This window comes from Magnolia sinica, chromosome 3 (genome assembly GCF_029962835.1).
Source record: "Magnolia sinica isolate HGM2019 chromosome 3, MsV1, whole genome shotgun sequence".
Classification (NCBI taxonomy): Eukaryota; Viridiplantae; Streptophyta; class Magnoliopsida; order Magnoliales; family Magnoliaceae; genus Magnolia; species Magnolia sinica.
In genome coordinates this window covers 88,602,797-88,615,489 of record NC_080575.1, presented here as the reverse complement: position 1 = coordinate 88,615,489, position 12,693 = coordinate 88,602,797, and the positions used below count along the sequence as shown (strand labels likewise).

General features: G+C 39.3%; 1 protein-coding gene across 3 annotated transcripts in view; it reads left to right on the top strand.

The window, feature by feature from the left end:
- LOC131240170 (F-box protein SKIP16) overlaps positions 1-12,693 on the top strand; it is a 41,540-nt gene that overhangs the window by 15,506 nt on the left and 13,341 nt on the right. For all 3 annotated transcript variants that reach the window (XM_058238249.1, XM_058238250.1, XM_058238251.1), the window contains exons 2-3: positions 3,588-4,283; positions 11,342-11,560. In XM_058238249.1, coding sequence (XP_058094232.1) covers positions 3,588-4,283; positions 11,342-11,560 — 915 coding nt within the window. The remainder of the gene's footprint in view (positions 1-3,587; positions 4,284-11,341; positions 11,561-12,693) is intronic.

Genomic DNA, 12,693 nt, shown 5'->3' with positions numbered 1-12,693 from the left:
CTTGATGCATAATGGACATAAACAAACTAAACCCTAAACATGCAATGCATTCCCCTACAAGAACCCTAGGCTTTGATACCAAATTTGATGCAGGACATGAAAATTAGATATGATGTGCAAGATTTCAGGCTTTAGATCATAATAATTTAGAAACAATCACAATAATTCCACATCTCACATAAAGTCAAGCATTCAACAAGGGGATTCTATGAGGGTCCAAGCCTACACTTGTTAGGGCTGAATCAAATAAAAATTATAGACCAAATAATGCTCAAAGGATAGTAGATTCATCCACACATGCAAAGGATTATTTTCAATCCAAGAGATTCTCACGTTTCAATTCGGGAAAACCTAGGGTTTCAAAAGTGGAATAGAACTTGGGGATTTGAGATAATCTAGGGTTAGGGTTATGGAAACAAGGCGAAAGAGGAGTGAAATAGAGACGAGAGGGAACCTGTGATCAGCCCGCATGTGTGGACAGCAAACCGGCCTGACGCACGTGCGTAGATAGCGGTCCGCATATGTGTGGGGCTCACGAATCTGGAATCGGCCAGCTAGGGCCTGGTCGGCCAGGGATGGGCTACCTTCCCTCCAAATTTCAGGTCAAACGGATGATTGGTTTGAACACGGTGCTCCGCTGAAGTTTTATCCCTCTTGCAGGGCCAGATTCAGAAAATCTGCTGTAGGGGAAAGATTAGTTGCAAACGTGAGTGGATTTGATGAAGGGATGGTTGTAGGAGATGAGGAATATGGAGGGTAGGAGATGGGGGCGATTTGGGATGGGTGTGGCTTCGCACCATGGTAATTAGCCCTTCGAAGAAGGGAGGGTTTCACACTCAATTAGGTTTCTACAACTCAAAAAATTAGAGAAGCAGGAAAACGCAGAATTTTATTAATCATTTTCAATGAAAAAAAACCCTACATGGGGTTGCCTATTTATAAGAAAAACCTGTATCCCAAAAGCCGCGCCATGTGTGCATACTATTACTTAAAGACGAAGTAATAAAAAATAAAAACTAATCAATGCAATCTAAACCGTTCATGATGTTCCTAATAATAGTAATAAGCAAAACACAAACTCCTAGGTCACCTAGGGTAGTGGGCCACGATCATGAGATCCAATGATGGGATCCACATGATGATCGGGTCCACCCCAAGGAACCAAAACAGTCCTCTAACAAAGAGGCCCTCCATGGATGTTGTCATCGATCCAGATCGAAGGTGGGGCCCTCCTCCTTGCATACGTGCGTAAGGGGGGTGTGCGTGAGATGTCCCCATCATACTCGGGGCTATCTGTCTTTCACATCCAGTTTACTGGCGATACTCTCCTCTTTTGTGATGCTTCCTAGGTTGCTGTTGAGAACCTCAAGAAAATCACCCGTTGTTTCAAGGCCATCTCTAGCTTGAAGGTTAATCTATCTAAAAGTGAGATGTTGGGCATCAATCTTGCTCATTTTGCCTTTCCCATATGGTAGAGGTTTTTTGATGCAAGGCAGACTCCTTCCCATCTACCTATCTTCGTCTTCCCCTTTGCATTGGAAAGCTGACTAAGAATCTGTTGTATGTTGTCATTGAACATGTTGAGCGGAAGCTGTTGACTTAGAAGAGGCGATACTTGTCCCTTAGGGGTCGTTTAACCCTTATCAAAGTGGCTCTCTCTAACCTCCCCTCTTATTTCCTATCTCTGTCGTTGCCCTAAATTGGCTTTATGCAAGCTTGAAAAACTTAGAAGGGAATTCTTATGGTTATGGAAAGGTGATTCTGATGGTCATAAATTTAGCTTACTCAGTTGGTCCGAGGTCTGTAGCTCTTTGACGGGGGTGCATGTATCTGGGATTGAGCAATCTTTAAGTAGATGTTATGGCTTGGAATGGGTCAGACTGTGTGCCAAAGGATTTTTTTTTTTTTTTTTTTCTTGTTATTCCTTTTGCTTTGTCTTTCTGTTCTTGTTCATTAATACTTCAAGTAGTGTTCTTGTTCATTAATACTTCAAGTAGTGTTTACCGTATCGGTATCGCGTTACGTATCGCACCCTTAGGATATAGATATGTACCGGTTATTGCACGAAATATATCGTTTGTATTGGATAATGTATCACACTTTTTGGGAAAGATGGGAAAACATTGGGAAATTGATCGAATTTTTCAATGAAATTTCAGGGATTGTTAAAAAAGACCTTGATACACACTTTTAAATCATAACATCACAAAAAAGTGCACATAATAGGTTTCCTTTTTATAGGGTCCTAAGCTATGCACTGTTTGATAGAATTGATGCAACTATATTCAAAGTGAACTTATAACAGTTATAAATGTAAGAAGACAATTCGAAAAATCAGAAAAAATACATGAATCAGTAGATCAAGCATCATACATGTTTCATTTCGTGTTTGGAGTGTAAGATTGCATCCAATTTGGGAGAAATTGGGGAAAATTTGAATTTTCCCCAATTTTCCCAAAATCGGACTACCTACCCCCAAAATTTGAAATTAGAGTGTATGTGATGATGATTTCATCAAACACTCCTAAATACTATGAAATTGGACTCAAAAAACTGTTGTTAGAAGTGAAGTTTTGAAAAAAAATTATATTTTAATAATTTTTTATTATAATTTAATTAAAAAAATATTTTTTCCGAATAATCACAAAAACTTCATGAATCGGTAGCTCAACCCTCATACATGTTTGATTTCGTGTTTGGAGTGATCGCAACCAATTTGGGAGAAATTGGAAAATTTTTGAATTTCTCCCAAATCGAACCACCTACCCTCAAATTTCGAAATCAAAGGTTCAAATCCTTGAAACATGAAGAATCAAGAATTTATGATGGGTCTCCACTCATGGCTCAGTGGTAAACTCTGTGCGATTCCACTATGAGGTCATGGGTTCAAGAACCCAATTGTGCGTGTGGGGGTGTAAGAGTGTGTGTGTTCTCCCCTTTAAAAAAAAAGAATTTCTAACCTCATCGAATGAGAAAAAAAACACTGAGCCCCAAATCCAAAAAAATCTTTATTTGGCTTTGAAATCGACGTTTTTCTCCCAAAAGATTGTAAAGGATGGACCGAAATCCACCTACAATCTGTTTAGAAGAGAGCATAATGAAGGAAAAAGTGGAAAAATGACTCCGGTTTTTTTTTTTTTGACAAAATTGGTGCGGCTCCTGTTTGGTGTCAACGATATCTATTGATACCATGGATTTTTTCAAAGAGAAATTTGCTGATATCTCGCGATTCATTGCGATATCAGTGATACATTGATGATACAACTGACCGATACTCAGGATTTGAGACGTTCTAGGCTAGTTTTGTATTCGCCCACGTGCGATGCCAATAATATCGGCTGATATTATCAATAATGTAATCACTGACTTCAAGTAGATGTTATGGCTTGGAATGGGTTAGACTGTTTGGAAAGAGCCGTCTAAAAAAAAAAGAAAGAGAGGGTCAGGCTCCAGTCCCTGTTTTTATACACTGGAATTCATTGTGTGCGCTGTATTGTATGATTTACAATAAATTATGCACTCCTTTCATGTTATCCAATTACTTCTAAATATGGCATCTCTCTGTTTTTTTCCCAAACTTTCTGCAGGTGACATATAAATTATGGAAGGAAGCTTTTGGTATGTATCCTTGGCCTCTAGTGAGGAGAGCTAAACAATGTTGGAGCACACTTAAAAGTTGGATGGCTGCAAACTTTCCAGAGGCTGGCAATACTCTGCGGAAAGGTGCATCCGAAGCTGAAATAAAGGTGTTGGAAAATGAGCTGGGGGTGACTTTACCTCTTCCTACTAGGGTTCTGTATCGCTTTTGTGATGGCCAGGAAATTGGAGGTCCAGAAGAATTTTTGGGCCTTATAGGAGGTTACTTCTTTTATGACCATGCAGTAAATGTATACTTGTTACCTTTGAGTGGGGTAATCTTTGAAACGAAAGAGTTACGTCACGGTGGTTTTCCAAGCACATCTAAGTATGTTGTTGTGGCGGCTTCTACTTATATGGATAAGTTGTTCATCCTTAACTGTGATGATGGTCAGCTCTACGTTGGTACTGGAAACTTAGCTACAAATAGAGAAATGATACCATGTGTACCTGATGCATTGATAAGATCAGTGCATGATATGAACAGTTTTCAGCTGCAAGACGCCATCTTGCTGTGGTTAGAAGAACATGGCAGGCGCTTACAAAGTGGTACGATTCGGCTTCGTGAAGAAAGAAAAATCCGTAGTATCAGTCTATTCCCGGAAACATCGCCGGTCTGTTCCATTGCAGTAACTAATGGTGTTCAGGTTAACAACAGTCCAAAAGTTCCTTAGTTTAACATTTCAATTCTGTGCTCATCTGGATATAATAAGTTCCGTATGATATATGCGCAAACAGTGAAAAGCTAGTGAACGCAAAGATACATTTGGTTGTAGTTCTCTTTTATGTTGTCACTTGCCTTGGTCAACACATACTGATAACATGTTTTGTAGTTCCTGCTAGTATCATTTATTCCTTTTGTCCTTGCAAGATTCTGGCTATATGAAGTTACATCATTCAAATGGTTATTTTTGTAGTAGTTTTGGACTAAGATATGCTTATGCTACCACCAAATGTGTGTTCTTTATTTGATTTCAATGCATCTAGAACATTTCTTCCCTCAAGTTCCATTCTTTCTTGAAAATTGAGAACATCTTATTTCCTTCCACCTGCTATTTTGTTCTTTTAGCTTAATGTTGATGAATACATAGTCTCACAAGTTGAGTGGCTTTCCTGCTTGAATTGCGCTGTAATGGTGTTTTGCGGACTGTGATGGAATAGGCAACAGGTTTCCATGGATGTTTTGTACATCCATGCGGAAAATCTGAAAACTTGGACTTAATGTGGGCTTTTTTCTAATGTCTAAATCAACTGAAAGTTTATCAACTACTTCATCGTATTGTTTTTGGAATTCTTCCATAAGTGTTTGCTAAATGATACTTAGAGGGTTTCATGCTGGCAGCAATTTATTTTTAAAGAATACAAAACCTACTTCCTGTTTGCTTTGCCTTAATGCATGTTTGTAAGCATAACATCTTTGCCTAGGCATTTTAATATTGACCTCTCTGCTTAACGAGAAGTTCAAGGGTTATGTGAAAAATTCTGCCATTCAAAAACAGAATAAAAGGAACAGAAATAAAAGAAAATGAAATATGTTACTTGAATATGCAATTATTTTGTAGAAACAAAAGCTGATTGCCTCGCTATAAACTTTCTTAGATGAATGTCAGCACTCCTCGAAACCTTGCCCTGATAGTTGGTGCTTTGGAGCGAATGATGGGGAATAGAAGTGCAACTACACTAGAAATTGAAATTGCATAAATCTGAAAGCTGCCACCAATTGACAAATCAAGCCCCTCGAAAATATGTTCCATCCGCTCCAAAATTAAGCAATAAGTTCATAAAGTAGCAAATAAATTGGCAGTGACGCGGTTACTCCATGCCATGTCTAAGGCGTCACACCCTTGGACATTAGATATGCCCTTGTTGGCGATAAATTTTAAATTCATTGAAATATCATCAACTGGATGTTTCTCATAGAATTAAAACTGGGTGGATGAAGTGGGGATGTGACTTTGGAGTTTTATGTGATCACTGATCACTGCATGCCAATCAAACTAGAGGGGAGATTTATAGAATGGATATAAGACTAGCCATGCTTTATGGGATAGGATGTTGAGAAGTGGTGACTCTTCAATCTACACATGGAAAAGTATTACGGAAATCTAGATTATCCAAATCACCAACTCAACTATTGATGCAGCATAACCCAGGCCAAAACTTACACTGTGAAAATAGTACTAACCATCTGATTTCTTCATTTGAATTCAGGCCACTGGCTATCTTATTTTTAGCCATTGATTTGATCGCCATTACTTCAATGGTTAGAATTTCTTGTTCAGCGCAAATCTTGTAGATATGTTCCATCCACGATGGGCTTAACAATTTGGCTGGTTAGATACAATGCCACGTATGAGGAGGATGAGTCATTGCTACTAAACCAACATAGGAGTCTGACCATGCTTGAAAGCTTTACTAAGCACACTCTTAAAATCAAGGGGAGTTATTTGATACTGCGACAGTGTATGACACTTGATAAACAGCCACTTAGAAATGTACGCATGGCATACAATAATTCAATTTTTTTATTTTTATTTTTTTTTTTTGTTTTTTGAAGGATGCAAAGAAATTCATTAAAAATGAAAACAGAAATACAAAGTAAAGCAAGAAAAGAAAAGACCGAACTGAGAGAAGAAAGAAAACCTAAAATCTATACAAGTCTAGACAACATGAAAACAAAAAACACTTCTAGGTAGCAGTAGATGGGGGCAGTCTATCTAAGTTACATGGGACAACTAACCACTTGCTCTAAAAGCTCGTACTGATAGAGCGTGGCAAATCAATCCCTCTATCTCATAGCTCAAGTCAGGCCCTTAGTCGAACCCCCTCGTGGGCCCCACTTCACATGGATCCCGCCTCACATGGGCCGCCCACCCAGAGTGTGCCCCTGCTTCACACAAGCTAGCACAGTCAAGCACGGTGTGTGAAAATGCCCCTGCATTAATCATCCCCGGTGAAGAGTTTTGAACATGAGACCTCCGCTCTAATACCACTTTTGATGCAGGATAACTAACCACTTGCTCTAAAAGCTCGAATTGATAGAGTGTGGCGAATCAATCCCTTTATCTCATAGTCCAGGTCAGGCTCTCGACCGAACCCCCCTCATGGGTCCCACTTCACATGGGTCTTGCCTCACATGGGTCGCCCAGCCCAATTGTGCCCCCGCTTCACACAAGCCACCCCACTCGAGCCCAATGTAAAAATGCCCTTGCGTTACAAAGAGGTATAGATTGGACAACCATTCCTTCAGGTCCCACATCAAGTGCGAGAAGACAACAGTAGAAAAGGAAGCTCGATCTTGGAAGCATCGGAAATTCCTTTAAACAGACTAAATTGTGAAACTCGCTGTCGCTAAGTGACAGTCCCAAAATCAGATTCATTGAACAGTCTTAACCTTTGATTACTTGTTTATGAAATAAGATCATTGGATATTTTTTCATTTTTAACTGTCCAATAAATGGAGAGATAATTCACGAGAGTGGAGATTGAGATGGATGTTGCCCATAGAATTCAAGCTGGGTGGAAGAAAATGGAGACGTGCCTTCGGAGTTTCATGTGATCATCGTGCCCCACTCAAGTTGAAAGAGAAATTTTATAGGATAGCTATAAGACCAGCCATGCTTTATGAGAGTAGTTCAGGAACAACATGTTCATAGGATAAGTGTAGCTAAAATATAGATGTTGGGAAGGATGAGTGGCAAAACGAAAGAATGATAGAATAAGAAACGAATGTATTCAAAAGAACTTAGGAGTGGCACCAATGGGTAATAAGATGAGGGAAAGTAGACTTAAATGGTCTGGTCATGTGCAATGGAGACCAATAACTAGGTATGTTAGAAGTATTGAGTTGATACAAGTTGAAGGCTCTAAAAAGGCAAGGGTAAGGCTCAAAAGGACATGGATGGAGGTGGTAAGAAAGCCTTAATGATCTATGGTCTAACTGAAGTTATGGCCCTTGATAGAGTGGAACAACGGAATAGGATTCACGTAGCCGACTCGAATTAATTGGGAGAAGGCATAACATGATGATGATGAACCGTCCAGTAAATGCTCACCAATCTAGAGTTAAATGTGCTATTTTTGGTTTTTGATACATCTAAATTGGGATACCGATAATTCTGATATCTTAATTTGAATTAGTTGTATTCCACATATTTCTAAGTAATTTCTAAGTGTATGTGTATCATCCATCACGCTGCCAAAGTATCAATCTCTAAAACGAGTTACATTTGGTCATTTTTGTACTGTTTTGAGTTCTAAGTGTGTTGTCATGTGTCTTTTAGGGTCCGTTTGGGTAGTAAGTTGCTTAAGATAAGCTACTTATGCCACAAGTAGCTTATCGTAGTTTCTACTTATGAAGAAGATAAGTGTGTCTGGTAAACGACATACTTATTAGCTTCTCCTCTCTTTCGTCTCTTCTCATACCTCTCTTCAGCAACTTACGAAAAGTCAAAAAGATTAAAAAAAAATTAACTGAAGTGATTGATTACTTTTAAGTAAAAAAGTTACTTATAACTAATCATAAACCAAACTTACTTATCTGAAATAAGTCACTTATCTACCATTGTAAGTAGAAAAAGTTACTTATTTGTATCCAAACAGGCCCTTAACATCTCCTAATGTTTCATTGAAAATTCTATCATTTCCCTAATGGTTCCCTCAGACTGCAGTACATTCCCCAATATATGCGGTATTTCTTGTGTGACATCTTGTGCGATGTTGGAATGTTTCCATATCTCAAGGGTAAGATACATGGTACATACATATACATAAAGTATTGGTCTTATTAGGGAAATGGTTGTGGAGATTTGGGGTGGATGACGATGGTTTATGGAAACATGTTGTTGGTACAAAATATAGGGTAGATGATGGGGGCTGGTTTTCTAAATCCTCTTCTATATATAGATCTTTGGGGGCTTGGAAGGCTAAATAATTGACTACTTCAAGAGGAAACATGTTCATGGTGAGTTACAATACTCACATTCGATTGTATGAGGACGTTAGGTGTGGCGATTCTCCTTTATGTTTTTGCTTCCTAGTTTGGCCATATTGCTTGTGTGATGCCCATTTCTCAATGCTTCTTGGTTCTAGGAGGTCGTGTGGTGTCTCCTCCTTGTCATAGGAACTTGCATGAGGATGAATTGGAGGACATGGTGAGACTTTTGGACCTTTTATAAAACTAGGTTCCATCTACATCTGATAGAGATGGTTCGGCATGGTGGTTGGGGAGATCGGGTTGTTATTCTATTAGACCATTCCATGTGGGCTCTCCTTTTCCTTGGGCCTCATGCAACCTGAGGGAGTTTATTTTCTTGTACATGGGCTCGCCTATAGTCATCACCTTTGCTCGGTTAGCGGCCAAAAATCAAGTGTTGACAATTGATAATCTTTGGAAGAGACATGCTCATCCTTGATGTGCATGTTTTGTGCCTTTTGGACACCGATTTTGTGGATCATTTGTTGATGTGTTGTATTCTTGCAACAACGGTGTGGGAAAGATTCTTTGAGCACTTCTTATGCTGCTGGGTGATGCCCACTTCGATTGCATCTTTATGTGGCATAGGGTGGTTTCATCCATAAAAGGATTATCTTGCGGAGGCTCTTTGATGCAGGACCGATGCATGAACCAAATATTATGTGAGATCAAGCAACAAAATTAAGGTAATTAACAAAAGAACATAAAACTTGCCATTATCATCACTGATACCAAGTAAACCATAAGAATATCATGCATAATCCTAGCCTAGGTTACCAACATCGTAGCATAAGATCATTAAATAAAAGAAACTAGGTTCTAATGGATGTATGACATCCAATTAGCATAGGGTAAAGCCTTTTTTTTTTTTTTTTTTTTAATTTTAAATTTTTTAATTTTAAAGTAGAAGACCTAATACACCCTAGGGTGAAATTAGGGTTAAAATAGATTGAGAAATGTAGGAATAAATTGGGTGAATTGGTTAAGGGGATTGATGGATTTAGGTATTGGTAGAGGGGAATTAAGGTTTTAGATGAAGGGAAGTTAGGGATTTTGGGAAAAAGATAAGAGGGTTTTGACTTAAAGGTGATGGGAAACCAAAAGGGTCAAGGTGTGGGTAGGTTGGATGGGTTTAGGTCTTTAAGGGTTTGGATTGTTGATGAGCATGTGAAGGTGAGGTTTAGAAGAAGAAGAAAATCTGAGATGGGAGAATTGAAGAACTTTGAAAAAAATACCTTGATGGAATATGGAAGGGTGATGTTGTGGGGATAGATGGAGACCTCGCAACTCCGTTGATAAAGATTAGCCTCACACCAATTTTCCTTCCAACTCACATGGAAGTATCTTCAAATCTCATGAAGATGGAAGAAGAAGAAGAAAAGAGTAAAAGACTCTTCTTCTTTTTTTTTCTACAAAAACCTAATGAGGGAAAGAGTCACACACCCATCCTCTTTTTATAGCTCAAACAAGTTTCACTAATCACAAAAAACAGTCTTATAAAATTTTAATAAAAATGATCATGGTCTAAAGGGAATCTACTAAATCACTCATAAAGGTGTCCAAACATAAAATAATCAAAACAAAATCCTAAAAGATGATAAAATCTAAAAAACTAATGTGGATGATCCATGATCAATGGCTCGATCATGTGATCCGTGTGATCCAACGGCTCGATCATCACGTCCCTCCAATCCAACAGTCTATATCACTCCATATAGCAGCCCATGTGCATCTTCCCAGTGTGGGGTCTTACAGATTGCTCGCACATGCACATGGAGTCTTCAACACGATCATGGATAGTCGCCTAGCCACAGGGAAATCGATGCGGCCCGCCTCCTCTGATACGTACACAAAGGTGTACGTGAAGTGATGCCCTCATCACTCTTCTTGCAGGCCTTTGGTCAATTTTGGCAGAGCACAATAATAGATGTTTTCGCAATCATCCTTGTGGCCCTAATGAGCTGTTCAGGGGGGCCACAATGGGAGCATCCTCAAGCCGTTTGTTAATTGTTCCAAGTCTTTTCTTTCTCCTTCGTAGAGATCTTTGAAATTTCTGGGCTATTGAACCCTCATCTTTGCCCTGTTTTCTTTTAATAAAATTTTCACGATCCCTTAAAAGAAGAAGAAAAAAAAAAGACCTGTAGAAAGCTGCTTGAAATTTGATAAATCTATGGCTTTAAATCTTGACAGCAGAGAAGGCAAAGAATGGGTTTGGAGTAATGCCAAGTGTGACCCACACAAACCTGTGAAAACTTGAGAAATTGAGGGGAACCTGTAAAAGTGACTTCCAGTTATGCTCAGGATTCACATACAAGTGCTTTGCACTCGGTTGGGCTGTAAATAATTTTCCGAGTTGAGAGAATCTTACCTTGTTCAAGTCTTTTAAACCCCAACATACGGTGTTATTCTCAGCCACAAGTAGGGAAATTTGACAAGGCATGTTTTCAGGTACAGGTTGTGTTGCTTTAGAAATGCAACACATGGTATTCTACTTTATTTGAAATTCTTCTCCTCTGAGAGGAGCATTGAACATATGAAGTTGGTTAAACATCTTAGCGATGACAAGCTTTTGAGTTGTTCTTTTCTTTTGATAATGTTGCTGCAATAAGGCCAGTGAGTTGGTTGCAACTTTTTCCTGATGAAGTTATCTTACCTTTAGATGTGCTGAATATCCTTTTAAGAAAATTCTTGGTCCTAGGTTTTCACTGCTCCTCTCTTTTTATTTTCCAGGTTCGTGCTTCTGCTGTATTTGTCCCAGAACTAAGCAACCTTCAGAATGAGGAAGAGAAGTACTGTTTTTCTTACTCAATCCGCATGCGTCTTCTGCCTCAGGGCTGCATGTTGGATGGTGTATACTTTGGCTCTTGTCAACTGTATTGGCGGCATTGGGTCATTCGTGCCAATGATGTTGTTGTATCTACTGCTGGCGGAGATGCTGTCATAGGAAAGGTAGCGTTCACTTCGATTTATTTATTTATTTTTTGCACTTTTGCCAATGCTTATTTGCCTGCAAGCTTCTTAGTATAGTTGCAATTCACCACCGTCTTTTAGATGGCGGTGATTTATCTGCTCCGCACGTGGCATATGTATAAAGCAATATACACATACCCATTCATGAGGTTCACTATGGATGTAATATAGATTGAAAATGGCATGATTGAACAATTGTCACCATGGACAGCTATCAAGTGGGTGGTCATAGGTAAAATGGCCACTAGTCCAAATTTAAAGAAGATTTTTTTTTGGAGAGATAACGAAGACTATTAAAAAACAAAGCAAAACAAACAACAACAAAACCACAAAAAGAAAACAAAGAAACAACAACACCGAGAGGGCGATCCAATGACATCCTAAGAAAAAGAATATTACATCCCTTGAGCTTTGTAACACAAGAGGCCCACTCGATCACCAGAAATCCAGCCCTTTGGGAAGTTCCCTCCACCAACTTCCTTTCATTTCTAAAGCACCTCGCATTTCTTTCCTCCCAAACAGGCCACCAAACTGTAAGCAATGTCATTCTCCACAGCATCGTCCTCTCCTTCCCAATGCTAATCCCGTGCCAAGCAATTATAAGGTTGGCCATCATTGGCAGGAAGGACCAAGAGAGCTGGAAGTGACCCAATATGTCTTCCCAAATCTTCCATGCCAAGGGTTAATGAAGAAAAAGATGGTTGACCGTCTCCTTGTCACTCATGCAAAGAAGGCAAATGTTCGAAAGAATCATAAATCTTTTCCGACGATTGTCTATGGTGAGGACTTTTTTCTTACTAACCAGCCACCCAAATGTGGCAATTTTAGGAGGAATGTCATAGTGTGACAGAAATTTTGTTTGCCCCACCTCTCCTTGCCATTGTCAAATACGGGTGAGGGAGTAAAAAGAGTGAGTTGAGAAGCACCTGATTTGTCTGCTTTCTAGATCATTCTATCCAGGTCCGATGTAGATGGGGAACAAAGGTGGATATGCTGTAAAAGTGCTGCGAAATCAGCAACCTCGTTGTCACGAAGTAGGCGGCCACCATCATGGAGGGATTTGGAGCCAGGTGATAGAGGAAGTCAGCTTTCTAGGGGGAGGATCCTACCCA